The following is a 27783-nucleotide window of genomic DNA, read 5'->3' on the forward strand; positions in this document are numbered from 1 at the left end:
AGTTCGTAGAGATTTTGTGTTTTTCAAGAATCGCAGAAATCATGATGAAGATCTTTCCTCTGACAATTCTGTGTTTGGTTGCATCTCTCAGCCCGGTAAGACCACTTTTTTAAATTTTCATTTGAAATTTAATGTTGCAAATTAAAGCAGATAAATAATCTATAAAGTGAGAAATGATTAGCATCAGTTATGACAAAAATATAATTATTTTACAAACCGTTAAACCGTCGTTTTCCACTGAAATTTTTGAAAATCTTTTGCGTACCTTGGTCACGACAATTTGCTACACACAGAACTTAATTTTACTGATTCAAGTGGTTGAGGCACTGAGCGCATGCAAACAGAATCTTAGAGTTAGCGCTCGTAGACCAAAAAATTCAAATGAAAATAAGTTCGACAATTTGCTACGATCCTTTACTCTGGACGCACAGAGGAATTGACATTTTATGACCAGAACAAACGCAAGAACTGTGAAAGGCAGAAAAGCTGGAAAGAGCATCCAAACATACATTTCAAGTACAGATTCACCCACGAATATAAATTTACGTATTAGAAATTTGAACAGGCGAAAATTTGAAACCTTAAATGAATTCGATAGAAAGTAAATTGCAAAAATCAAATTACTTTGTTTCACAAGAAAAGGCGATTTTACTTAAAGTATCTTGAAAAACATTGTAGGCTGTATTAAGTTATACTGAGAAGACGTTTTTGCAGCTTTGTTTTCAACGAAAAGTTATAATGTTTTAAACACTTAAGGGTTCCATTTTTGTGTAGATTTACTCGGGCTTATTAAAGGTGTATTCAGAGGTTATTGATTAACAAGTGGGCAGTAAAAAGACATTCTCTACCAAAGTCTCAGCCTGGGTATGTTCATTTTTAGAGAGTTCTAAGAATTTTAACCAATGTCTGTCCAACCTGTATACTGTAAGGCTTGCTAATTCTTCTTTTTACCTGGGCCCCGCACTCTACCACATTGAGACAAAGCGCAAATATAAGGGCGCTAAAATGTTCGTCTGGTCTCAAGCTTGTTTTAGCCTGCAAGTTCTTAACAAAAAGTTTATAAAGGAAAACAAAAAAAAAATATTGAGGGTACAAGGAACCATAGACATTCAATATGCCGATTACTTTTCCTCTACCTTATCAAGCTATTACACATATCCTATGAAGCCTTTTCAGGAAGTATTTCTTTTTACTGCCGTGCTATTTTAGACATTTCAGGCAAAGGTTTTGTTATTATCTCAGTATTGTGTTTCGCTCGAGCGATTAATTAGTCGACACGTATGACTAAGAAGTTTTAATTATGATTCATCACGCATCAAAAAAACGTATGAATGTCTTCTTAACGTTATACAAGGCAAAATTCTGAACAACTATTTTTTATCAGCTAATAACATGAAGCTAGGTTTAAAAAAAACCTATCTCAATAAAGATAATCTACATTCAACATGTTTAAATCTGGGTAGACAAACATGCATTGATTTCAAGACATAATAGACTAGTTTTCCTTGCATAAACATTTGCGGTCGCGGCGAGCACGGCGTAAGATTGAAAAAGTACGAAAGGTAAATTACCGTTTATGTGAGAATTTCTTACAGCCAAATTTGAAGAAACAGAATGACTGTTTTAAGATAAAAGCAAAACGCACCAAATTGGTCTTAATTGAATAACTGTTGTGGATTGCTGTTTTTGTTCAAACTGTCTTAATAAAGTGTAAACAATTCTGTGGTTCGAGAAAGTTCGTGTTAGATATTTTCATAACTGAATTAATTAAGGAAGTTAATGACTGCGCCATATGTGACTTAATCGCGAGTGCAAGCAGCTCAGTTCTTGAGGTTTTTTGCTTTTCACGAATCGAAGAAATAATGACGAAGTTCTTTCTTTTGACAATTCTGTGCCTGATTGCATTACTTAACCCGGTAAGACAATATTTGCGTTTAAGTTGAAAGTTTCGTGGAATAAAGCTGGATCAAGAATTGATTTGAGACATGATTTGCATCAGTTATGACAAAATTTGGTCACAAAATAATAAACCATGTATCAGTTCAGTCAGTTATGCACTAAAACGGTTCAAAAACTGTTTTTGTACGTTACCCAAGAAAATTTGCTACAAGCAGAACTGAATTTTTGTACAAGTGGTTTATTCACCCAGCGCAAACAATCGCAATATTACGCCCCACGAACGTAAAAAAAAAAAACATTTTCACAGTTTAAAAATTCAAACCAATCCCTTTTGCTTTTTAAACTTAAAGATAACAACAATTGTGAAAAATAGCTCGCTTATCCAAGCATGAGTTTTACAGGCTTACCCTGTAATTATTTTACATTTGAAACATGAAAACCTCCATTTCAAAACTTACATTTGAAACATCAAAATTGAAAGAAAAAGAGCATGAAAATCCATGAAAGCTTAGCTGGCATCAATCAACAAAGTTCAAACTAAGATTAGGACAATGTTATTTTTTAAGCTTTCTGAGAAGTAGCAGTTAAATTTCCATTGTTATCCAGCATGTTTAATGTTTTAGGATCAACTTGAAGCAGTTTAATTTGCGCGCCATTTAACAAAATAGTTTTATTTGAATTTTCTAGGTATTATGTGGTTTGTATTTGAAAGTTTACTGTAAAAATACTCATCATTGTATAACTAGAGTTTAATTCTTTGTTTTTATTTCAGTCAGCGTATTCAGCAAGCCTCTTCAAAGGACAGGTAGGTCACGTGGTTTTCAGCCACAAACAACGTTAAATATATTCACAATTTTTTTATTCTTGATATGTTCCCATTACATAAGAGTATTCAGTGGCATGTTGCGCTTTGTATTTTGTTAATTATTTTTAGCATTATATTAGCAAATGCTAATGCTACTGATTTTGTTTACAAATTTGTTTTGTAGGAGAAAGTGATTTACCATCAGACCATGACCCCAACTTGGTTGGAGGCGCATGCGTCCTACATAGACAGTGCTCATTCAAAAACCACTGAACAGCTCACATTCAACGCAGGCTCATCATTTTCTTATGCCGCCCTCCTGAAAGTTCCCATGATTCCTGCTGGTTCGTTGAAATATTCCGCCCCGCTGACCGTAAAAATCGTAGTTTCGCATGACGTCAGTATTGGAACAACACATGACAGCGACATTTCCTATGGTGTGTCAGATGGAGTAAGATTTGTCGGGTTCGATATACATGACAAAGGCAATTACGGCGACCATACACCATGTTTTGGGTACGAGGGTACCTCTGGTATGACTCTGACTGGAAGAAGATACATCAGCCATTCCTCTCCCAGACCAAGCGACAGATACTACCCCGGTCAATTTGTCATCACCCTCAAGTTGGATGAACACTGGGGCTCGTGCTACACTGCGCATGACGGAGGATTCGTGAAGACCGCTGTCTACAACAACCGTCTGATGCTCAACAAAGGACTCACTCTTGAGGTCTATAAACAGAACACCGGCGAGAGGGTTGGGATTAAGTACATTGAAGTCACTGTCATACAAGATGCTTAGCGTGGAAAAGGAACTTTTCAGAAAAACGCTAAATGCAAGGTCTAACAATAAGGCAGCTCAGCATGTAAGCAAATAAGGATAATATAGCAATAAAGGGAATTACTTATTGGTGGTTAAAATTAAAACTGAAACAGATAAACTGAAGGATGAACAGTCACAAGAGATTTGAATTCAATGCAGGTGTTTTAAGGGATAAATTGTGAAACAAATTCAGTATGATGGTTTATAATAATGGGATTTATGTAATCTTTGCTTGCTGAAATAAAAAAAAGGTGTTGGGAAACATGCGGAGTTGTTGATAAATTTTCATTACCCATCCGTACTTAGGGCGGAAAATAATAGAGAAGTTAGCAAAATTTTCCACATCAGAAATGATAAGAAGTTATTCACATTGACAGGATTCCAAAATTTTGTCGTTTTCTTTACCACCTTCCACGAGTTATATCCGTATGCGCCTGATTAGTTTCATGAATGGTTCATAAGAGTCGCTTAATTTTTCTTGTCATTCAGACTGAAACAGTAGAAGTTACCTGTTTGCTTCGTTTTGCTGTTTTTCTTTTTGCAACAAAACAATAAAGAAATTTGTTTTGATATCTTAAAAGGGCGGCTGCTTTGAAGGGCGGATAACGCGTCTACACTTCTTTTAAATGAATCCACCTTCTGCACTAACTTAGAACGTCAACAAAACACAGCAATTTACTGAGAATATTGGATTATGGGTAGTGTGCAACGCCATAACACCACTTTATTGAAGCAATACTTTAACAATAAACTCCTACAAAATGAGAAAACTAACGAGAATACAAACTAGAGTAAGCCGTGCCAGGGTGGCCAGAAAAAACCTAACCTAAAAAACCCTGTGGGAAAAAATGGATAGGAAATCTGGAGCGGGCCAGGCACGACTTAAGTCCCCCGCCAAGACTACTAACTAACAAATATATTGTAAACAAACGATAAGCGAAACTAAAGAGCAATAGATTTAGAAACTTTCAAGCGATCACTAACAGTGTGTTTAATATATCGGCTTTTAGTGGAAGCACATTTCCAGCCGGCATGCATGTCCAAAAGATCACCAGAAACACTCCTACACGCAGGATTCGAAGCGGCACCAGACTTGATACTATGCGTGCCATAATTAGTAATGTCATCAACAAAAGGACTAACATATTTCCTAAACTCCTGCCTAAGAGTTGTGTACGAAACTCCTTTAGATGCATGAAAATACTCCTTAGACTTAGATTTAACAATACGTCTAACAAGGGGAGCAGATGACTCACTGGACGAAGGAAGAAGCTTGAGTAACCTCTCGGTAATAGCTACTGGGCAAGTAGCCTTATAAGACCTGGCTAATAAGGACGTATGCCCTTCCCTATACTGATCATTTTTGCGTTTCGGAATGAAAACCGACATGTATTCGCTGCAAATAGAGACATCCTTGACTGACAAATTACGAATCTCATCCATACGAAAAAACCCGGCGAAGCCAACTAAAAGGATGAAAAGAAAACGAATAACAGCGAGTGAACTACTACAAATATAATGACCAGCGATCCTCAGGACCGTGTCAACAGATAAAGGCTCTTTGGGCTGAACGGGGCGAGCAAGTTTCCTTCTAGCACCCTCTAAGGATGACTTAACAAGGGGGTAACTAGTAGGGCATTTTTCAATCCCAGCTAGATTATGACCCCATCTAATACTGTAAACTACCGACTCTATTGGAGATATCCCCGTATTATTCTTAACTGAATTATTTGTAAGCTCACTAATAAAGAGCGCAATATGTAGAGGCTTTGCGGGAATAACTTGAACCCCGATCTTAGAAGCTGCCCAGTCACGCCACTTCAGCCAGCCTGATCTGTATTTCTGCAAGGTGGAGGGAGCCTTGGACTCTAACTGCAAGTCAAGAAGGCCTGGAACAATCCTACGCAAAGATGGGTCGGACAAAGAATTTGCTTCAAGCCAAATCCCGGATTGTAGAACATCTAAAAAAGAAAATATAAGTAAGCAAGAAAGACGTATAACAACGTAATATACAGAAAATAAAAATAGCAAGAAGCATAAAACACAGCCAATTATCCTTCGAAAACACAACTTGTACTAAAAAATATCAATACGGAGGCCGAGCTTCGCACCCAAGTGATGCTGCCAAATCAGGCAAAACACAAACAAATAGCAAACATGGCATAAAACAATCGGAGAACAAACTACGCGCCAAAATGACGCTGCCAAATCAGGCAAAAAACACAAATCAAAACAACGCGATCAGCGTAGCGCTTAGAGATAAGCTACCTAGTGGAAAATAAATATGCAAGACAGAGCTCACCTAAAATCTACCCTCAAAGCTAACATTTTGAATTTGGGGCAACCGCTGAAGGCCGAGGGATGCGACCCAAAAATTTGTTTCTGGCCAGGACCTTCCAACAAGAGGTCTTCTATACATGGAAGCTCAAACACATCCCTAACGAAAGACTTGAACTGGGAAGGGCTGTCGTGCAAAAAAGGCCAGAAATAGGCTGAAGGCCATTGCGGAACGATCAAAGTACCGTAACCAGAGCAGGAAGAGAGAGCTCTAACAGAAGGCACAATGGCGCTCACTGGAGGGCAGATCCAGTTGTTCTCGTTTCGCCAATCTTGAGCGAAAGCATCAACGCCGCTGCAGCCAGGGGAGGCAAATTTAGAGTTGAACCTTGGAAGCTGGGCGTTGTAGTAGGAAGCGAAGCGATCAATCGTGTGCGGGCCCCATTTGGCGTCAATAACTTGGAATACAGAAGGATTGACGGACCAGTCATCCTTGTCGACATATCGACTGAGAAGATCTGCTTTTTCATTAAGCGACCTTGGGATCCACTGCGCTTCTAGGACGATGCTGTTGGAAAGACAGAGGTTAAAAATGTCCATAGCAATTGCCTGAAGATAAATTTTGGAGCTTCCAATAGCAACTATTCTGGCGGCGCCTTGATTATCGGTAAATATCTTGACTCTCTTGTGTTTCAATTGAGCAACGTAAGAAAGCAGCACATAATAAATGGCTTTCAGTTCGCGGAACGTCGAGCTCTGGCCGATATCCTCAGTTTCCCACATGCCCCTTACAACGGTGCCGTCTAGAGTTGCTGAATATCCCCCAAAAGCTACGTCACTTGCGTCGGAAAACACAACAGTATGTGTTGCTAATAGAATAACCGTTCAGGCAATCGATGTTGCAGTACCAAAATTTTAGCTCTTGCTGTAGACTGGGAGGAAAATGAATTACGCTGTCCCACGCAGACCTGGTTTCTATGGCGAAGTACATCTGCCTGGTCAGAAGACGAGCAATTGGGCCGACTGCTAATGCAACTGATATGATAGAACCCGCTATTCTAGCCAACTCGCGGAATGAAGAATACCCGGCCTGAATTGCAGAATCTAGCAAGCCCTTAAGCTTGGAGACTTTCTTTTCGGGAATTTGGAAAGACATTGAAATAGTATCGATGACGAAACCAAGCCATTCGCCAATTTGCATAGGGGACCAATGTGACTTTTCCTCATTACAAAGAAGACCGGAAGAAGAAAGCTCTTTGCGTTGAATTAAGCTAGCTGCTGAGGCGGAACAATTGTCAGGTAGACTTCCAAAACCATCGTCTAGATAAATGAAACTGTTGTGCCCCATAGAACGCCAACGCTTAACTAACGGGCGCATTAACTTAGTAAAACAAAAGCAGGCACTACTAAGGCCGAAAGGAAGAACTGTAAAAGTAAAATATCTGACAACGCTGGAAAAAGGCCAAGCAAACCCGAGATACTTTTGGTGGTCAAGACAAATGTCAACATGATGGTAGCCTGACTTGAGGTCCCAAGTGAAAAACCAGTGCCGTTCGTCTAGAACTTGAGAAAGCGAGCGGAGGTCTTCGTATTTGAATTTAGGTTTAACTAAATAGTTGTTGACATGCCTAAGATCAATAACCAAGCGCAACTTCTTTCCTTCGGCTACTGTTAGAGGGTTCACGCAGAACGGAGGAACTTCATGCTCAACAATACAACCATTACTAAGAATCTCACTTATTGCTTCGGCCACAAATTCTGGATGCTGAAGAGCCGATCTATTGTTCTTTAAGCAACACTGTGCAGGGTACTCCGCAAATGGTAACCTGTAACCGCGCCTAATCATGTCAAGCACAAAATCTGGTGCGTCTAAAGTTTCAACCCAGAAGTTAAGTGAGGACTTCAAGCGACCCTTAATGCCATTGCTACCACCCTTAACACTGAATTCATCGCTACTACAAGACAATAAATGCATTAAATCACACTCAACTTGAGCTTCAGCATCATCTGTAATCAATGAACCGCCATCTAGTCAATCACGGCGAGCGTTGCTTTTTGAAGTGTCCGCGGTTTTCGTGCAGGAGGCACTCAAATGACCATAATCCCCACACTGAAAACAAAAAAGGCAATAAAGAACGAACATTAAAATAATATCCTAATATCCACAACATAAAAATAAAAAGTAGTGGTGTATCGTGTGGCGTCTTTAGACCCGAAGGAAGAACACAAACTGACAACGGCGTATTTATATGAAACGCAATTAACAGCTATGACGTAACCTGAAACACCTCATTGTGAAAAACACAATGAGAATATGAAATACAGATCGTGCAGAAAGCAAATATCTGCTAAACTACGTACCGCAGATATTTTTATACTCTGCTTTACGTCTGGGACAGTTATTTCCTGTTTAAACAATAAACTAACAAACAGTCGCATGCAGGTCGCATCGAATTTAATTAGAATGAAAAGATGAAACAAAAATGTTAATCGACCTTCCAAGCAGGGCCTTGCTAAAAGATTAATACCCGGGGCTGACAAAAGCGGGTATAGGACATTTGAAAAGCTACTCTAAAAAATAAAATACAGTAAGTTGGACAAAAAGGTTCTAGACTGGCAAAGAGAAGAAAAAAAAAGCCATCAAAAAAAAAAACGTAGAACCCTTGCTACCTCAGGTTTTATCAGGTAGCAGTACAAACGTTCACATTCTGCCAATCAGTGAACGAAACTGAAGGCGTACTACACGCGCGCGAGATGGCGTGCTCCCCAGTCTGCGCTCGCCAAATTTTTTTATCGCTCTTCACTGGCTAACATGCTACCTATATCATTTCTCGAGTTTATCAAATATTACAAATATTTTCGACATAAAGCTAAAAGTGAAGTCTGCACTCCAGACAAAAGTGGCCCATTCCGCACGCATCACTCGTGTTTCGTTCTTATCGGATGGTAGGATATTAACTTTGTTTTACTTGGAAGGTGAGTTTCTTATGGAACTCTTGTTATCTGAGGGCAGCATATTGAATTCGTGCTAGATTATCATGTCTACCGTGGGGGCTGAGTTCTTTATTAAACTCATGTTATCTGAGAGAAGCATATTGACCTCATGCTATATTATTCTGTCTTACTTGGATGGTGAGTTCCTTATGGAACTCTTGTTATCTTTTGACAGGATATTTTCGTCGTGATAGATGATTCTGTCTTACTTGGGCGGTGAGTTCCTTATGGAACTCTTGTTATCTTTTGACAGGATATTTTCGTCGTGATAGATGATTCTGTCTTACTTGGGAGGTGAGTTCCTTATGGAAGTCTTGTTATCTTTTGACAGGATATTTTCGTCGTGATAGATGATTCTGTCTTACTTGGGCGGTGAGTTCCTTATGGAACTCTTGTTATCTTTTGACAGGATATTTTCGTCGTGATAGATGATTCTGTCTTACTTGGGCGGTGAGTTCCTTATGGAACTCTTGTTATCTTTTGACAGGATATTGTCGTCGTGATAGATTATTCTGTCTTACTTGGGAGGTGACTTCCTTATAGAACTCATGTCATCCGACGGCAGCATATTGACCTCGTGCTAGATTATCATGTCTACCTTAGGTGCTGAGTTTCTTATGGGTGATCGAATCCCTTAAGAAACTCTCGTTTTCTGAGTACAACAAACTCACTTCGAGCTAGATTTAGTATGTCTTACTTGCCTGGTGAGTTCCTTATGGAACTCATATTATCAAAGGGCAGCATATTAACTTCAAGCTTGATTATCATCTCTTACTTGGGTTTTGAGCTGACACTGGCATGTTATCTGAAGGCAACATATTGCCCCAGGGACGGCGGAGCATTTTTCCAGGTGGGGGGGCTGACTAGTGACTTGAAGTGGGGGGGGGGGGGGGGGGAGAGTTTAAGAGACTCTTCTCTTAGTAAGTCTTTATTTTTTCGGAAAAGTGGGGGGGCTACCCCCCAGCCCCCCCGGCTCCGCCGTCCCTGTGACCTCGTGCTAGATAATCATGTCACTCTTAGTTTGGTGCTGAGTTCCTAGTGGAACTCATGTTTTCAGTTGGCAGGATATTGACTTCCTGCTAGATTATAAATAAATGTCGGAAGGACGGGGGATGCAGTCAAATACCCCAGTATTCCTCCACTCTCCCCACCAAAAAAAAATATTTTTCTAAATAGATTAACTTTGTTATGCAATAAAATCTGAGACATTATTGCATATAAAGTTACTGGAAAAACAAGTAGTTTTCAGTTTGCAATTCTGGTTCAAATACAAAAATATTTAGTCAACAAAGACTAAAATTAAAGTCCTCTAACCTCTGGTTTATGCCACAGGGGAGATAAATCAGAGGGTCCCTAATTTTCTCCAGGAAACAGAAACAACAACAAAGTAGTTAATATTAGCAACCTACCTTGGGTGTCTTACCAACCAGGAGGGGTCCTCTCTATAATTAAGAGTTGTTTAGCAGTGTAAAACTAGAGAGAATAAATTAATTTCATTGAAATCGTTCGAGAAGTCGTTAACAAAACACATAACATAACGAGTAATCTGTCATTTTGTTCTAAATGCCGACAATTGCACGAAGATGCACTCGGCGATCGTGACACTCGGTCCCAGTCTCAGAATTGAAGAAGGGCCCTCTCGTCCCTTCAAGTGCCTACAAGCTGGAAAAAAAAATTAAGGCTGCGAACCTGCTGAACCTGTGTGCTGTTACGGGTGTAACAGTACACAGGTTCGCTGTTACCTACAGGCTGGACAAAAATTCCTTCAAGCTGGACAAAAATTGACCAACGGCGGCGAACCCGTTCGCTGTATTCACCGTAGATTTAATTGCCATTCTTTAACAAAATGTACAACTTTCAATCATGTCGCTGTCATTTTTTAGTGTTTTATGTGTCGCTGTCGCATTTATATGTTGTAACTAGTGGTAACCACAGGTTAGAAAGTGCGGGCCTCGATGCAGTTAAGAGAAGGTACTGGGAGGGAAGTGTTTTTAAATCACTGGACAAAAGAAAATTATTCCGAGTAAGGTCGAGTAACGCGTCACGCTTAAGTCACGAATGTTTTTTATCGTTTCCTATTGCCGCGAACCAATCAGAGTTGTTTTTTTGATGGACAGTTTTGCGAAGTGTAGTCGAGCACGCGGTGTGAATTGAGATGCGATTTTCCTCCGTCGGCAAACTCGCTTTGTTGTCAGTGTTATAAGGAATTTATCGAGAATAACCGTTGTTGGAATCATTCGCTTTGCCGTAGTTCATCTGTGATACAATCACAGCAGATCTTCTCAAAAGCAACACCTATAAAACAACGTCTGCAAAACGTAATGTCTGCAATACAGAAGCCTCGATCTAATGTGACAAACTGTTGATTTTTCGCATTCTTATCGCTCTTGGAGACAAGATTTTTCTCTTCCGGTGTTACGACAAACTGTCGTGATTGACACATTTTTTGCATTCCGATCGTTCTTAGTGGAAGAACAAAATTTTCAACTTTCGGTTTGCAGATAGCCTTTATAAACGTGGCGCGCACGCGTAATACGCAATCCGCTGGTCACTGTCAAGATTAGGGTTGCGGGCCTTTCTTGTGCCCGCAATTATGTCGCTTGTTGCTGTTTAGAAATTCCTGTGTCGCCGCGTTTTATGATCAGGGCCGCGTTGCTTTTTTACCCTTCGGAAGGCCTCAGACATGCATAGATCCGATCGTGTTTTGTCTACATGTTACTTCTGCACCATCCAACCTTTTCAACCGTAGGTAGTTATTTGTAGGACTTGAAGGTAATGTCTAGCTTTTGACCACTTCTTTAGAATTAAAGCTTGGAAGTTTGCATAATTAATCATTTAAGTGCCGCTACACAGTATTCTCTGAGAGGACACACTAAAACACCATTGACAACGAATTGAAACACCGAAACAAAAGATCGAAATCAAACAACGGGGTTTTTTTTTTGTCTGGTATTAAATTGCGACTTTCAGCGGCCGAAAATGAAGCACGCTCAACTGAATGGGGATTAAAGTATCAGGTCGCTCAGTCTAAAATGACATAAATGTGCGCTCCGAGTAAACATGCTTGTCTAAACATATACATGTACAGTGCGTATAGGATAGCTAAGGCACTAAATTTCATTAGAGGTTTAAATACAATTTGATAGTTTCGGCAAGAATCTTAGAGAGTCTTTCTCTTCGCGTTCTAGTGGTCTTTGGCTGTTAGAGTCTTCGTTTTTGATACACCAAGATTGAAACTGGCGTACCTAAGCCAATATTCTGATGTATACTTCCTTGTCTGTTTAACTGCTGTCTCGTTACACGAACTATTATTATGGTATCGCCAGCGCTCTAAAACAGCGTAACACACCACAAAAACGAAGGTATTACGCAATGGAAGCAAGGTAAGGTTTACGATAACATTTTTACAGTTTTAAGCCCACAAATGCGTTTCGTTAAATTCCCGTGTAAACTTCTAAACATTTTTGCTATTTTGCATTATAATTAAGTTAGCCAGACACACTGAAATTGCAATTACTTGGGACGAAAATCATCCTACAAATCCTATAAAGGACCAAATCTATGTTGTGGTCGAGGAGGCCTCGATTGTTTACGGTTATTTTAGTCATCAACACAACGTAAACTAAATTAAGATAGCAAATTGTATTCATAGCAAATTTGGTTCCTTCTTTCTTTCCATGTAGGCGATACAATTATACAAACAGTGTTTATACCGCTCAAATTTTTTCCCGTCATCGCTGTCGGTTTTCGCAATGAAGGTAAATTTCCTCTCTATGCTTCTACATCCTCTAAAATAACACTGTGACACTGATAACAGAATCTTGTTAAAAAAATTTTTTAGTGTTTGTTGTTTCACTGTCGCATTTCAGTACGTGTTGTAGTCAGGTCGCTTGTAGCTGTTTAGAAATTCCTGTGTCGCAACGATTCAAGGCCGCGTCGCTTTGTCACCCTTTGAAAGCCCTCATTTTTGTGTCCACATGTTACCAACCTTCTCAACGCTTTTTTTTTTCTTTAGGACCAGAGTGCCTGGTGGCACATGGGGCTTCCGTCATGCAGGGCAGCCGGCCCTCTCCTTGTTCTCTGGCTGTTACGATTGCGAGGCCACGCTACAACAATTTCTTCCGCACTGTTCTTCGCCAGGTCACCTAAGGGTACCTGCTACGCTTTCCTTGGGGGTGACCAACCTTCTCAACCGTAGGTAATTATTTGTAGGACTTAAAGATATTGTCTAGCTTTTGACCACTTCTTTAGAATTAAGCTTGGAAGTTTGTTTAATTAATCGTTTAAGTGCTGCTACATAGTATTCTTTGGGAGGACATCACTAAAACACCAAAACGAATTGAAACAACGAAACAAAAGATCGAAATCAAACAGCCGGCTTTTTATTTTCTTGTATTTTAAAAATCACGGCTCGCACCGACCGAAAAGGAAGCACACTCAACTGAATGTGGAGAATAAAGTATCAGGTCGCTCAGTTTTAATTAAATGACAGAAATGTGCGCTCCGAGTAAACATGCTTGTATAAACGTATATACAGTGTGTATTGGATAGCTAAGGCACTAAATTTCATTAGAGGTTTGAATACAATTTGTTATTCTCGGCGAGAAACTTAGGGAGTCTTTCTCTTCGCGTTTTTGTGATCTTTGGTTGTTAGAGTCTTGGTTTTCATTGCATACACCAAGACTAAAACTGGCGTACCAAAACCGATATCCTTGTGTAAACGTCCTTGTCTGTTTAACTGCCGTGGCGTTACACCATCTATTATTAATGGCATCGCCAACGCTCTAAAACGGCGTAACACACCACAAAAACGAAAGTAATACTCAATGGAAGCAAGGTAAGGCTTACGATTACATTTTTAGCCATAGATACGTTCCGTTAATTCTCATGTAAACTCCTATACGTTTTTGCTATTTCGCGTTATAATGAATTTAGCTAGACACACTGTGATTGCGATTAGTTGGGGGCGAAATCGCCCTACAAATCGGTTGAAGCCGTAATCTTTGTTGTGGTCGAGGAGGCCTCGATTCTTTACGGTCAATTTAGTCATTAACACAGCGTAAAATAAAATTAAGATTGCAAATTGTATTCATAAATCCAATGCAATTTGGTGCACCGTGCCTTCTTTTTTCCATGCAGCCAATACAATTACACAAACATGTTTATACCACTCAAATTTTTCCCGTCATCTTGGACATCTAGGACTAAACACAGAAAAGAAAAGTACGACATGGATTTCTATACCTTTTGTTTCAGTGTTTTAGCATTTCGGCAGTGGTTCGTTTCGGTGCTTCGCTGTTTAGTAATGCGCCCTTTTGTTACGTTTTGAAGCAATTGCTTCACTGTTTCAATTGGAAATATTTGCTTCGGCGGGAAACGCTTTAAGTCATCTGTTCGATTTTGTTTACCTTTGAAATTATTTAATCGTTTGTTCGAGATTTTTTCTAACCATTTAAACGCCAAGGGCTTCATGTAATCATAGTTAGAAGAGGGGACCAGTCCCCTCTACTGTTAAACTATGATGTAACTCGTTCGAAAATTTGCGCTAACCGTTCCAACATGTTTGTTTGTTTATTTATTTATTACGCTTTTATAGCGAATTTCCACACCGCTGAGGCACATACCCACCTAAAACTCGCCAGACTGTAAAGGTAAACTCCTTAGAGTGACGATTTTCTTATTCGCTGACGAGATGAATCGACGTTTAAATAAAATAACAACACTTCTCTAATAATCTGCGTTCTAATTTTAGTAGTCAAAACACTGATTTTAACTGAAGACATAATATGCTGATTTCGCTTGTGTTATCGTAGCAAAGGACGAACACAACCACTTCTGCCTTATCAATTAAAATTAAAGAAATATACGAAAGTCCTTTTGAGAAAAAATCTTTGTAGGTACAGTTTTGCAGTTTTTTTTTAATTAAGCATGCATGTTTCTGACGTTTGCCCTTCGAAATGTGTTCATTGTTTAATCATTTGAAATCAGTTCACCCAAATAAAACTTCCAATTTCAATGTCACAAATGGAACACTGTACACCTAATCCTCGTTGCGTTTTATAGCTTCTTCGTGAAATCCAGAATGCTCGATTGCTTGTGCGAGAGGATTTGTCAAATTTCTGGCCTCAAAAGTAGTCGCAGTCACTTAAGATATTTGAGCAGTGGTCGCTTTTGAGAGAAAGGTGACTTAAGAAACAAAACTCTTATTTACAAAGTCGTCGTTTCTATACAGGAAGTTGTCGCTTAAGAGTGTGCAGTCGTTAAGAGAGAGTTGAAAACAAAACGAGTGATAGTTTACCCTTTCTGAAATAATTTAGAAAGAAGAGGTAAAAATAGATTCACCGTTTGTAAGGAAAAAGCAAAACGCTATATGCTGAAAACTGATCGATTGCGCTGTTGCTTCAACTGACGCATTTGTAAACAAACTTGCGGATCGAAAAAGTTCGTGTTCGATATTTCAATAAATTAGTCAAGGAAGTTAGGGACTGCGTCATACCATTCTGCGACTTTATCGAGAGAACTAGCAGTTCGTGAGGTTTTGTGCTTTTCAAGAACGCAGAAATCATGATGAAGTGCTTTTCTCTGACAATTTTGTGCCTGGTTGCGTTACTCAGCCCGGTAAGACAATTTGCTTTTGAAGTTTTATGCTATAAAGCTAAATAAAAACTTAAAAGACTATGAGTCCTGAATTCAGCAAAGGTGATAGCTGGTGATGATAAAATTGACAAAATTGTGCAAAAAACCTAGTAAGACATGTATCCGTTCTTCGCTAAATGTTTTAAAAGTTATTGTTTTACGTATATACGCTACCACTGAATACAATCTGTTACACGCATAATTGAATTTTCGTACAAGTGGCTCATTCACTTGGCTTTAACAAACGCAATCTTAGGTTTGATGGAGATGGAAAAAAAATGTCCATTAACTGAGAATTGCTCGAAAATTCGTTCCGAACTCTTCTTCTAGCAGAAAAGATAACAGTGAATTTGGCCAAAACAAAGCAAATAACTGTAAAAGGTAGTTCGGGCATCCAATCATGAATTTTATAGACTCAGAAAAATAGTTTACATTTGAATCATGAAAACTTTGTAAACTGAAAGAAGATATTTATGAAAAGAAAAACCACTGAAGACTATTAAAACATCCCGAGAAGTAACAGTTAAATTTTTTGCTGTTATTCAGCATGTTTTTAACTTCTAAAGATCAACTTAAAGTAGTTTAACTTGCGCGTTTTTTAACAAAATAGCAAAATTTAAATCTGCTAAGCATTATGCGGCATTGTAATTTGTAAAATTGCCGTAAAGCGGGGAAAAAGTTAAATTATATTTAATTTCAACAATGATGGATCGAATGATATAGTTTAAATTCTTTGCTTTTTATTACAGTCAGCGTATTCAAGATGCCTTTTCAAAGGACAGGTTAGTCACAATTTTTATCAGCCACAAACTACGTAAAAATATGTTTTCATTTAATACTTGATATTATCTCATAATACACGTACGTGTTAAGCCGAGGATTCAGTACACGAGTTTTGCGATTTGCCAATATTAATGCTAACAGTTTTGTTTACAATTTCGTTTTCCAGGAGGTGATTTACCATCAGACGATGACCCCTACTTGGCTGGAGCAGCATGCGTCCTACATAGACAGTGCTCATTCAAAAAACACTGAACAGCTCACATTCAACGCAGCAGGCTCAGTTAGTAACGCCGCTCTTCTGAAAGTTCCCATGATTCCTGCTGGTATTTTGCAATACTCCGCCCATCTGACCGTAAAAATCGTGGTTTCACATGACGTCAGTATTGGAACATCACACGACAGCGATATTTCCTATGGTCTGTCAGATGGAGTAAGCTTTGTCGGGTTCAATACGGATGATAAAGCTAATTACGGCGGCTTTGCGCCATGTTACGGGTACCAGGGTACCTCTGGAAAGACTCTGTCTGGAGTAACGACCATCGGCCATTCCTCGCCCAGACCAAGTGATTCTTTCTACCCCGGTCAGTTTGTCTTCACCCTCAAGTTGGACGAACGCTGGGGCTCGTGCTACACTGCGCATGACGGAGGCTTCGTGAAGACCGCTGTCTACAACAACCGACTGATGCTCAACAAAGGCCTCACTCTTGAGGTCTATAAACAGGGCAACAACGAGAAGGTTGGAATCAAGTACATTGAAGTCACTCTCGTGCAAGATGCTTAGCGCGAAAAAAGAACTTGTCAGTAAAGAGAAATACAAGGTCTTAACAATAAAGCAGCTCAGCATGTAAGCAAATACGGGTAGCAAGTAAAGGGAATTATAAATTACTTATTGGTGGTTAAATTAAAATTGAAACTGATAAACTGAAGGATAAACAGTCACAAGAAATTTGAATTCAATGAAGGTGTTTTAAGGGATAAATTGTAAATCAAATTTAGTATTATTAAACTTGATGACTGATAACGATGGAATGTATGAAATCTTCGCTTGCTGGAGTAAAAAAAAATGGTGATGGGAAATATGTGGAATTGTTATACTGTTGATAAAGTTCCTCCTCGACAAAACAGAATCCTTAACAATAAAATTAGTCTTTCTTTTAGAAGAAATTACCCTTTCCATATTAAAGGAAAATAATAATAATGGAGTTGGCCAGTTTTTTTACGTTATTCAAAATAGTTGGACTCCGAAATTTTAGCTTTTTCTTTATCGCCTAACATAAGTTACGTCCGTATCTCCTGCTTTCCTTAGGTTTATAAAAGTTGCTTCATTTTCTCTTACCATACAGAACAGATTACACAACCGTTTGTGTCTTTTTGCTGTTTTCATTTTTGCAGCAAAACAATGAGCAAAATTTGTTTTGGTATCTAAAAAGGTCGGTTGCTTTAAATTTCAGTACGTCTACGTTTTTTTAAATGGTTCCTACCTTCTGCTTAAGTTATTGGGCACTTATTTCCGGTAATTTTTTTTATTTCTTCTAGATCGTTCTCGCATCCAGGTCGCATCGAATTCGATTAAAAATAATGGAGAAATAAAACTTGCGACTTCATTGCAAGGATAGCCTTTTAAAGGGAGAAATTCTTAATGATTTTTAAAATTTAGCTGACAAAAAGCGCGTATAGGATATTTGAAGCAAGGAATTGCTCTAAAAATACTATGCGTTGAAGAAAAAAGGTTCCAGTCTGGTAAAGAGGAGAAAAAAAACTATCACACACAAACCTGAAACACCCTCTTTTCTCAAGTATAATCAGCTAGCAGAACAAACGTTCACATTCTGCAAATCAGCGAGCGAAGAGAGCGGAACGCATACTACACGCGCGCGAGATGACGTGCTCCCCGCGAGCGAAGAGGGCAAACGCGTACTACGCGCGCGAGAGTGCTCCCCAGTCTCCGCTCCGTGTAAGCCTTCACACGCGGGAACATGGACATGTCACAGCGACGAGTAGCAACGACAAAATCATGTCTTGTTTACACTGACGGGATACGTTCTAGAAGGGACGTGTAGCGTCCTGACAGCTTAATTTATTGTCCGACTTATGGCAGTAGCCAATTTTTCTTAAATGTATTAAAGTTTCTTGATTGTTTTTCGTCAGTTCGATATACTGCATATATTCAAATTTTATATTTTTCAGGAATAATGAGAAGTTTGAATGATCAGTTGTTAACTCTTAGACGTCATTGTGTCCCAGCAAAACGCTGAGAAATCAAAACGCTGACAAACAAATCAAAAAAGATAGAAGTATTTGTTCCCTTAATGAACAAAGCCACGCGGTCTAAAACAAACGTTGGCGAAATTTTTCAAAATGCGTCTTTTGTGATCTAACTCCGCTAACAAATACAACCAATCACTCATGTCTAATACTGTCGACTTGATACGAGTAGAAAATACGTTTTACAAGTTGTGCGAATGGACAAGTTGTGTTGACTGGACAAAATTATTGTCAACTCGAACTGAACTAGCCTGTTGACTGGAAAAATGCATCTCATTAACCAACAGCCGAAACAAGCGCGGTACTCATGAATATACTTCGTTCTGTAATCCATGAGTCGAATCGAGCGCGTTACACATAAATATATACCTCGCTTTGTAATCTTTGAGCCAAGACAAGCGAGCTGTTCATGGGTGTATACTACGTTTTTTTAAACAAGCGCCACACGTATGAGCCTAGTTCTTTAATCCATGAGTCGAAACAAGCGTGCTGTTCATGTGTATATACCTCGTTCTTGAAACAAGTGCGCGGCACATGAAGATACCTCATTCTTCACTCCATGTCACGACATGAGCGCGTCATACATGAATATACCTCGTTCTTGAAACAAGTGTGCGGCACATGAAGATACCTCATTCTTCACTCCATATCACGAAATGAGCGCGTCATACAGGAATATAAGCCATGAGCCGAAACAAGCGCGCTGTTCATGTATATAAACCTCGTTCAGGTATACCTCGTTCTTGGAATAAGTGCGTTACACACGTATATACCTCGTTCCTTAATCCATGAGTCGCGGAGTAGCTTCCAATCCCAACAACAATTCTCTAATGCACAGCACGACACAGCAGCAAAAATCAATGTAAAGGTATTACAGTGCCTTGAAATTCATGTGAAAGGAATTTTGACACAAAACCGTGCTGTTTGAAAACGCAACTTGGTAGGTTTGAAAAGGTTTCCAGGCATTTTATAATGTTTACAGAACTGTCGGATGCTTTTTTACGGTTCTCATCTGATGGACAATCGGCCAGTTACTTCGATTTAGCAAGCATCGGAAAGGCTTCTGGCAGGAATTTAAGCTCGTGGCTTGTTTGGTCAACGAGCTTTAAGTATAGAAAATTTTAATAGATTGTTAGAGTTGAATTTAGTCGACCTTTATATTACCGCACTTCTGCGATTTTCTAACGATACGAAATACATACTTGGTTATGTATTTCGTAGTCAAAAAATTCTGATTCCAAAATCTAAACACAAATATATCAACATCAGTTGCTTTTACTAGATCTATAAGAACATTGTAGCCTCTTAACAGGAAAGAAAGTCCTTTGCGGTAATCTAAAATCTACAGGTATTGTCTTATTCACTGAGAAAAATAATTCAGTTAGCTAACTTGCTGAACACGTGCACAGATTCATGTTCATAAGTAAAGGGATTGGATAGGATGCGACAAGCTGCTGCTAAATTAATGCACCACATCAGTGAAAAAATGATATTTCACAAACAAATGTGGCTAAACAAACCATTCTAACAAATCAATATTCATACTAATATATAAGAAAACTGCATGCACGCAAGTTGGCCTGACGGTAATCTTGTAGGAAAATGATCCGAAAGCGTTTTCTTTTTTTCTAAAAAGAATCATACATGATTCTAAAGGTGCGATGAGGTAATTTAAGGTGATTCCCTAGTATTGCATTGCGCATCCTTAAGCTTGCTGCGCAGAATTTTATGCGTAATTAGCACGCGCACATAAACAAAATGGCGGCTTTTTTCTATGCGGCTTGGCTCGCGAGAGAGAGAAATCATCGTTTTCTCGTAAACGAGTTCGGTGACCTATCATTTTTTTCTCTTAGTTCGAAAGTAGCGATCAAATTCTTTCTATAAAATGAATACAGATCAATTTCTATGGCAGAATAATACATTATCACTGAAAACGTGTACTTTCAACAGTACTTGCAAAGGAAATATAAGAAATTAAATGTTAAATACAAGGTCTCCCTGCTCCTAAACGAATACGGTGACCCCCCTCTTCTATTTCAAAATTTAACTTCCCTTTAGGTAAACAACCAACTGGCAAAGTTTGGTTGGAAATCTATGAGCAGTTCTATTTCTAGGGAATTACCTTAAGTTTCATCTGGTATTAAAAATCAAACGGTGCTAGATTAATTAAGGTTTATACACAAAGCCTGTCTTCATTCTCATCGTCAAAAGCATTTTCATAAGCTTTATAAGCACAGGCGTCATGTTTTGATTGTTTTTCTTCAGTTTGATATATTGCATATATTTGTAATTTATATTTTATAGGAATAATAAGAAATTTGAATAATCAGTTGTCGCACGCATAAAGAAATTGTTCTTTAGAATGACGCTTTTTTTTACAAAGATGGCTTAACACTATCCATTTGATTTAAATATATGTTTTATAAGGTTGAATCACAAGTTAGACGTTAATGCATCCCTGTAAAATGCTGATAAATCGAAACGTGGCAAACAAGTTTAAAAAAAGAAGAATTGAAGTCTTTGTTTCTTTAATAAACAAAGCTACGGCTTAAACAAACGTTGGCCAAAGTTTTCAACACGCGTCTTTAGTGACCTGACTCTTAACAAATGAAAGATAACAGCTAGGCCACTTTAGGTCTATTTGTATTGATGTGCAAACAAACACATCAGTCAGCAAGCACTCAAACATTTTAGATAAATTGAAGCAGCTGATGGCTATAGATCGACAGTGATTGAGATCCAAAAAATAATTTTCCAAAGCTAACTAGAGGTGCTTGTACTTTGTTCCAAACAAGACATATACAATATTCTGTATTCGATATACATAGTCAGTCCTACTTTCTAATCAAGTTATGTTTTAAAAAGTTATACAGTACAAAGACTGAAGATATCGGTGCATGTATCATTTGCTCATATCGATATTTATATAGAAGAGATGGAATTGTTAAACGAAACTTAATCAATTATCGATCAGTCTTTTCATTTGCAGACAATCGCCTTTGTGTCATACAGGCAAGAGGAACATTTTGTTATCTTAACGGGAGAAAACATCAAATACTGTATAACGTCTGTTGTTGCGATCTAAAATCTACAGGTATTTTATTATTCACTGAGGCAATTAGCTGGTGAGGACGTGCACAGATTAATATTCACAAATAAAGGATTTGGACGTGACAAAATGCAGCTGAATCTATACACCACATTAGTTAAGTGAAAAGATGACATTTGACAAACATACTGTGACTGAATAGGCCATTTTAACAAATCTTTATTCCTGCTAATCAAAAAATAAAATAATACGAATGCACGCATGTTGGCCTGATGGTTTTCTTGTAAAAAAAGATCTGAAAAAGTTTTTTACTAAAAAGGCAATGTCATATTGGATTCCAAAATCGAAGAAAAAACATAACAGAGCAAACTTAAGTCTTTTAGCCACAGCTAAAACAAACGTTCGCCAAATTTTGTCAACACGCGTCTTTAGTTACCGAACTCTTAACAAATAAACGATAAAGGGCCAATTTAGGTTTATTTGTGCAAAACAAACACATCAATCAGCAAGCACTCAAACATTAGTGGATAAATTGAAGCAGCTGATGGCTATAGATTAAGAGTGATTGAGATCTAAAACAAAAATTATCAAATCAGTCTAACTAGATGTCTAGAAGTGCTTGCACTTTGTTCCTAACAAGACAGGCAAAATATTCTGTACTCGATATACATACTTAGTCCTGCTTGCTAGCTCTAATCAAGTTATGTTTAAAATTTATGCAGTACAAAGACTGAAGATATCGGTGCATGTATCACTTGCTCGTATCGATATTCACAGAAATGATGGAATTATTTGCAAACGAAACTTTTTCAATTACCTTTCAGTGTTTTCACTAGCAAACAACCGTACATACAATAGAAAAGAACATTTCACTTTCTTAATAGGAAAGAAATAACAGGTATAACGTCTCTTGGTGCAATCTAAAATAATCGACAGTTATTGTATTATTCACTAAGGGAATCAATGAGCTAGTGAGTACGTGCACAGATAATGATATTCACAAATAAATTGATTGGATGTGACAAGCTGCAGCTGAATTCGTGCACTTTATCAGTGAAGTGAAAAGATAATATTTCACAAACATATCTGACTGAACAAACCATTCTAACAAATTAAAAATCTTTATTTCTGCTTATTAGAAAAATAAAATAATATGAATGCAAGCATGGAGGGAATGTTGACCTGATAAGAAAAGATCTGAAAAATTGTTTTTACTAAAAAGGCAATGTCATATTTGATTCCAAAATCGAGAAAAAAGAACACGACAAAGCAAACTTAAGTCTTATCTGGTTTTAAAAATTATTAGAAGTGGATAATTTAATATTCAGGTTTATACACGCAAACTGATTTTTAAAGTCATCGTAAAAAGCAATTTTTCAGGTGCATTCCAGCTCTATAAACACAGGCACCATGTTCTCAAAGTTGTCAAAAATATAAGTCCTGGCTGTTTAATTTTTCGCTCAAATTATGGCTGCCGTCACGATACCTAATTTTCCATAGATGGCAAAGTTCGTTTTGCATTTTTCAGAAATTATGAGAAATTTCCAAAGCTAGTTTTAAAGCAAAGAAAGTAAAAAAAAACTGAATTTGTTTCTTTTAACAGAGAAGGTTTAACACTTCCGTTTGATGTAAAGTGGGCAATCGCTTTTGTTTGTTCAGACAGTAAATCACACTTAGACATAATTATATGCCATTAGTCTAAAACGCTAAGAAAACAAAACGTAAAAGCAAATTAAAAGAAGAATAGATGTCTTCATTTCCTAATGGACAAATACGCATCTAAAAAAAACGTTCTAGCGTATAACATTGCTCCCTTTCCAACGATAAGCTCACTCGTCTTCTAACAGCGAACAAGCGAACTGGTAGGTATTGCAAAAGTTGCCCATGTAATCTTGTGGTTGTGGTTTGTGTGTAGTCTAACATTCGATCTTCTCTTGTGTTTCACGATCTAGCCTTTTTTGTCCCATCTTTTGAAACAATCGCTGAGTAATCGAAAAATAAGTACTTTCGACATCTAAACAACCCATTTTCCCGTAAAAGCTGCCGCCGTGAAAATGTGGAAACTGCGGACAAAATGCCCTACTGCGAGAGCTAATGCGGGGCAAACTTTAAAAAGACTCAAATGTTGAGTCCTTTTTGCAGATTAGTTTGTAGAATAGTTCTTTTCTTGAGCGTGGACAGTTGAGAATTAGAAGTCTTAGAAATCGTATTTGATTACGAAAAAAAGTTAGGTTATCTGATAAACTTTGTGAGTCGTGATTTGTTAAATTGTTTAGGTAAAACAGCAAAAGACTGTCTATTTATTACTTTTTCGTGAAACTAGAGCTACTAGCTAGTCATATGGAATTACGGTATGAGTTGAATCTATCATTTTGAATCGATAAAAAGACCGCGAACTGAACTGTTCGCTTTTGGCGGAGCTGTGGAAATGATTGTTTTTAATGTCAAATTGCTTACATCAACTAATCGATGTTTTAAATGTTCGTTTATTCATTTTTTAAATTTTATTCTTTTTATATTTTTTTTTCATAGCCCGCACTCCGCGTTTTTGTCACAGCCGAATTTGAGAAATCAAGATGAAGTTCTTTCCTCTGACAATTCTTTGTGTGATTGCCTTGCTCAGCCCGGTAAGACAATTTTCATTTGAAGTTTGATGCTACAAGGCCGCTAGATAAATTATCTAAGTGAGTAATGATTTGCATCCTCAGTCAGTTATGACAAATTTGTGTTATAAAATGGTAAAGGCCATCGATTTCCACAAAATGTCTGAAAAGCTACCACACAAATCATTGGCGGTGGAGCAGGGGAAGGGGGGGGGGGCAGGGGGCTGTAACCCCACCCCTTCCCAAACGAAAATTGGAGGGGGGGGGGGGTGGCTGGAACCCCCGCGTTTTGGTGCCGAAAATAACGCAAGCGCAGCATAAAATTGGTTTGTTAAGATATTCCGTTATGTGAGTGAGTTTGGAAGTCTTTGGGAAACTTCGTTTATCTTCTGAAATGTTCGAAAAACGATCGAAAACGTTCGTATGGCCTTCGAACAACAATCGGAGGATCTTTGGAAAACTTCGGTCTAGAAACTGCTTAAAAAACAAAAAGTTGCTCCAAATATTAAAACCAGCCGAGTATTTTGAGGGCAGTCTTAGCTCCCCCATGATCCGAAACGCTCTGCCGCCTCTGCAAACACGACATTCAAGGAAGTAACAGTTCAATTTCTTTGTTATTTATCGTGTTTAATGTCCTAGGATAAACTAACAGCAGTTTAATTTGCCTGTCGTTTAATAAAATAGTGACATCTGAATATTCAAGGCATTATATGACATTATATTTTGTAAAATCATTGTAAAGCGGTGGAATATTTTTTAATATTAAATTTATTTGGTAATGGCTCTAATCACACAATTTTGATTCTCGTTTTTGTTCCAGTCAGCGTATTCAGCAAACCTCTTTAAAGGCCGGGTAAGCCACGTGGTTTTCACCACAAACTACCTTGGAATAAATACACACAGCCTTTTTAATACTTGATATTTTCTCATCACGTCAAGCCTAGGATACAGTGAGTAATACCACTTATTATTCCACTATTGCGCCATTTTACCATATTAGGGCAAAAGAACGCGCAAAATATGCCACGTTATTACACAGTAGAACAGGGCAAAAATACGGGCGGACAAACTTACGGAATACTGGCCCAAACAAAGTGGAAAAATTAGTATAGGTAATCGCATGGGGCCGAGTAAAATTAAGGATTAATATCACGCGTGTTTTCAGAAGTTGTAGAAATTGCCAGAGTCGCGAAAAACTTGTTTATGACATAGAGGGCAAAATTTTCTGAAAATTGTCGATGTTATAATAACTTATCGGTGCAGCGCGAAGCTTAATAATTTGGCTTGCAAAACGAAAACGTTCCTCATAATCGAGCAAATCTTGGCGTTCGAAGAGAATAACGCTGACAATTGTATGCAATGAAATGTATGAAAGTCGTGAAAATAATAAAAAGCTATTAACAACTGAACAAGCGAACACTCAATATAAACGTAAGCTTAATTTTATTCACCTGTTTGCACGTTTTGAAGCTTTCCGTCTACGAGCGGCTTCACATGTCAGTCCTCGACATAGATAACAGCAAACGACGACCCCAAACAAACTTGTAGAAGTAATTTGTCCGGTACATGTGACCTTCTTTCACAGAAAAAACTATGTATGTCCTCATTTATATCCTGGGTTGCTGGTGATGAGTCTTAGAGATGACAGAAGTGAAACGGAGATGTCATTTGCCGGCCGCTATGAATGATTTTGAATCGTCGCACACTCGCAAGTGTCTGATCCAATTTTTGTACCGTTTTCAACTGTAATAATCTTCTCTTTCAGCTTTCGGATCTTCGTTTCAAGCTATCACCCCGTTTCCATTCCATTTTCATCACATATCTGCGGAAACTGAAGTCAAATTTGGAAAAGATCGATGTCCAATTAAAGCGAGCGCTGTGTTTGAAAATTCTGCTCAAAATCCCGCCGTCTTGAAGCCAACGAAGTGCAGCGCGATCAGCCAATCAGAAACGAGCAATTTTCCTGTTTGTCCAATCAGGATCTAGTAATTTTGCCCGGGGCAATTACCAAAATTAAGGAAAAATGCCCTCTGTCCCAGCCAATCAGCATTCAGTAATTTTGCCCTCTATGTTTTAAGTGGAATAATAAATCCCTTATTCGATGGTTTAACATATAATACGAGCGGACATTTTGCTCATTGCTCGTATTTTTCCTAGCCCCTACGGGGCTCGAAAAAATACTACGCAACTCGCAAAATATCCGCGCGTATTATATGTTAAACCATCGAATAAGGTGTATTTATTTTTAGCATTTGCAAATGTTACTGTTTCTGTTAACATTGATTTTTTTAGGAGAAAGTGATTTACCATCAGACCATGACCCCTAACTGGCTGGAGGCGCATGCGTCCTACATGGACAGTTTTCGTTCAACAACCACTGAACAGCTCACATTTAACGCAGGCTCATCAGCTTCTTACGCCGCCCTACTTAAAGTTCCCATGATTCCTGCTGGTATTTTGCAGTATTCCGCCCCGCTGACCGTAAAAATCGTGTTTTCACATGACGTCAGTATCGGAACAACACAGGACAGCGACATTTCCTATGGTGTGTCAGATGGAGTAAGCTTCATCGGATTCGATACGCATGAAAAAGGCGAATACGGCAGCCATGCACCATGTTTTGGGTACGAGGGTACCTCTGGTACGACTCTGACTGGAAGAAGATATATCAGCCATTCATCGCCCAGACCAAGTGACAAATACTACCCCGGTCAGTTTGCCATCACCCTCAAGTTGGACGAACACTGGGGATCGTGCTTCACTGCGCATGATGGAGGCTTCTTGAAGACTGCTGTCTACAGCAACCGACTGATGCTGAACAAAGGCCTCACACTTGAAGTCTATAAACAGGACAAAGGAGAGAGGGTTGGGATCAAGTACGTTGAAGTCACTGTCTTGCAAGATGCTTAGCGTGGAAAAGGAACTTTTCAGAAAAACGCTAAATGCAAGGTCTTACAATAAGGCAGCTCAGCATGTAAGCAAATAAGGATTAATGTAGCAATAAAGGGAATTACTTATTGGTAGTAAAATTTAAAACTAAAACTGATAAACTGAAGGGAGGGTAGCAAAGGGTTTATACGTGACACGTGAAAAGGGCAAAAATTTGTCTGTGACGCGTGAAAATAGGGTAAAAATTATACCGTGACGCGTGAAAATAGCTAGAAAAAATACGGGATTCGTGAATTCTGCTGTTTCAAGTAAACGTGACGCGTGAATTTGGTTAAAATTTGTGCGTGAAACGGGATCACGACACCCCCTTTGCTACCCTGTGAAGGATGAACAGTCACAAAAGATTTGAATTCAATGCAGGTGTTTTAAGGGATAAACTGTGAAACAAATTCAGTATGATGGTTTATAATAATGGAATTTATGTAATCTTTGCTTGCTGAAATAAAAAAGGTGTTGGGAAACATGTGGAGTTGTTGATAAATTTTCATTACCCATCTGTACTAATGTCATTGACAATTAGAGCAGTTAACCAAATTTTCTACATCTGAAATGATAAAAAGTTATTCACACTGACTGCATCCCCAAATTTTGTCTTTTCTTTACCGCCTTACACGAGTTATATCCGTATCTCCTGCTTTCCTTAAGTTTTGCGCCTTGATGAGTTTCGTGAATGGTTCATAAAAGTCGCTTAATTTTTTGT

General features: G+C 38.4%; 4 protein-coding genes across 14 annotated transcripts in view; 2 read left to right on the top strand and 2 right to left on the bottom strand.

The window, feature by feature from the left end:
- LOC144663764 (uncharacterized) lies at nt 1–27592 on the top strand. Of its 4 annotated transcripts, none has more exons than XM_078524827.1 (4): nt 1–95; nt 2672–2704; nt 26427–27128; nt 27554–27592. In XM_078524827.1, the coding sequence occupies exons 1-3, from the start codon at nt 42–44 to the stop codon at nt 27042–27044; spliced, it is 705 nt and encodes a 234-aa protein (XP_078380953.1). In that variant the 5' UTR covers nt 1–41; the 3' UTR covers nt 27045–27128; nt 27554–27592. The 4 variants fall into 4 exon arrangements, with proteins under 4 accessions (XP_078380953.1, XP_078380951.1, XP_078380952.1 ...); XM_078524828.1 differs by lacking the exons at nt 1–95; nt 2672–2704; nt 27554–27592 and adding exons at nt 23343–23393; nt 24064–24158; nt 24955–24987 and having other exon boundaries at nt 26427–27544; XM_078524825.1 differs by lacking the exons at nt 26427–27128; nt 27554–27592 and adding an exon at nt 2889–3789 and having other exon boundaries at nt 14–95.
- LOC144663763 (uncharacterized) overlaps nt 1–27783 on the bottom strand; it is a 190850-nt gene that overhangs the window by 19510 nt on the left and 143557 nt on the right. The gene's annotated exons all lie outside the window — the stretch shown is intronic.
- Nucleotides 4238–7950, bottom strand: LOC144663731 (integrase/recombinase xerD homolog). 3 transcript variants are annotated; one of them, XM_078524775.1, is made up of 3 exons: nt 7795–7950; nt 5830–6372; nt 5355–5488 (listed from the first exon to the last, which is right to left on the bottom strand). In XM_078524775.1, the coding sequence occupies exons 1-3, from the start codon at nt 7809–7811 to the stop codon at nt 5461–5463; spliced, it is 588 nt and encodes a 195-aa protein (XP_078380901.1). In that variant the 5' UTR covers nt 7812–7950; the 3' UTR covers nt 5355–5460. The 3 variants fall into 3 exon arrangements, with proteins under 3 accessions (XP_078380899.1, XP_078380901.1, XP_078380900.1); XM_078524773.1 differs by lacking the exons at nt 5830–6372; nt 7795–7950 and adding an exon at nt 7542–7788 and having other exon boundaries at nt 4238–5488; XM_078524774.1 differs by lacking the exon at nt 7795–7950 and having other exon boundaries at nt 5830–7532.
- Nucleotides 11120–27544, top strand: LOC144663765 (uncharacterized). Of its 6 annotated transcripts, none has more exons than XR_013572657.1 (4): nt 14179–15416; nt 16184–16216; nt 16384–17198; nt 27454–27544. XR_013572657.1 is itself a non-coding variant. In XM_078524831.1 (3 exons), exons 1-3 carry the CDS (start codon nt 11511–11513, stop codon nt 16996–16998), a joined length of 681 nt encoding a protein of 226 aa, XP_078380957.1. In that variant the 5' UTR covers nt 11120–11510; the 3' UTR covers nt 16999–17547. The 6 variants fall into 6 exon arrangements, 4 of the variants coding, with proteins under 4 accessions (XP_078380957.1, XP_078380958.1, XP_078380959.1 ...); XR_013572658.1 differs by having other exon boundaries at nt 16384–17179; nt 27444–27544; XM_078524831.1 differs by lacking the exons at nt 14179–15416; nt 27454–27544 and adding an exon at nt 11120–11543 and having other exon boundaries at nt 16384–17547.

This window comes from Oculina patagonica, chromosome 8, assembly GCF_052425735.1.
Source record: "Oculina patagonica isolate OP01 chromosome 8, crgOcupat, whole genome shotgun sequence".
In the NCBI taxonomy this organism is placed as follows: Eukaryota; Metazoa; Cnidaria; class Anthozoa; order Scleractinia; family Oculinidae; genus Oculina; species Oculina patagonica.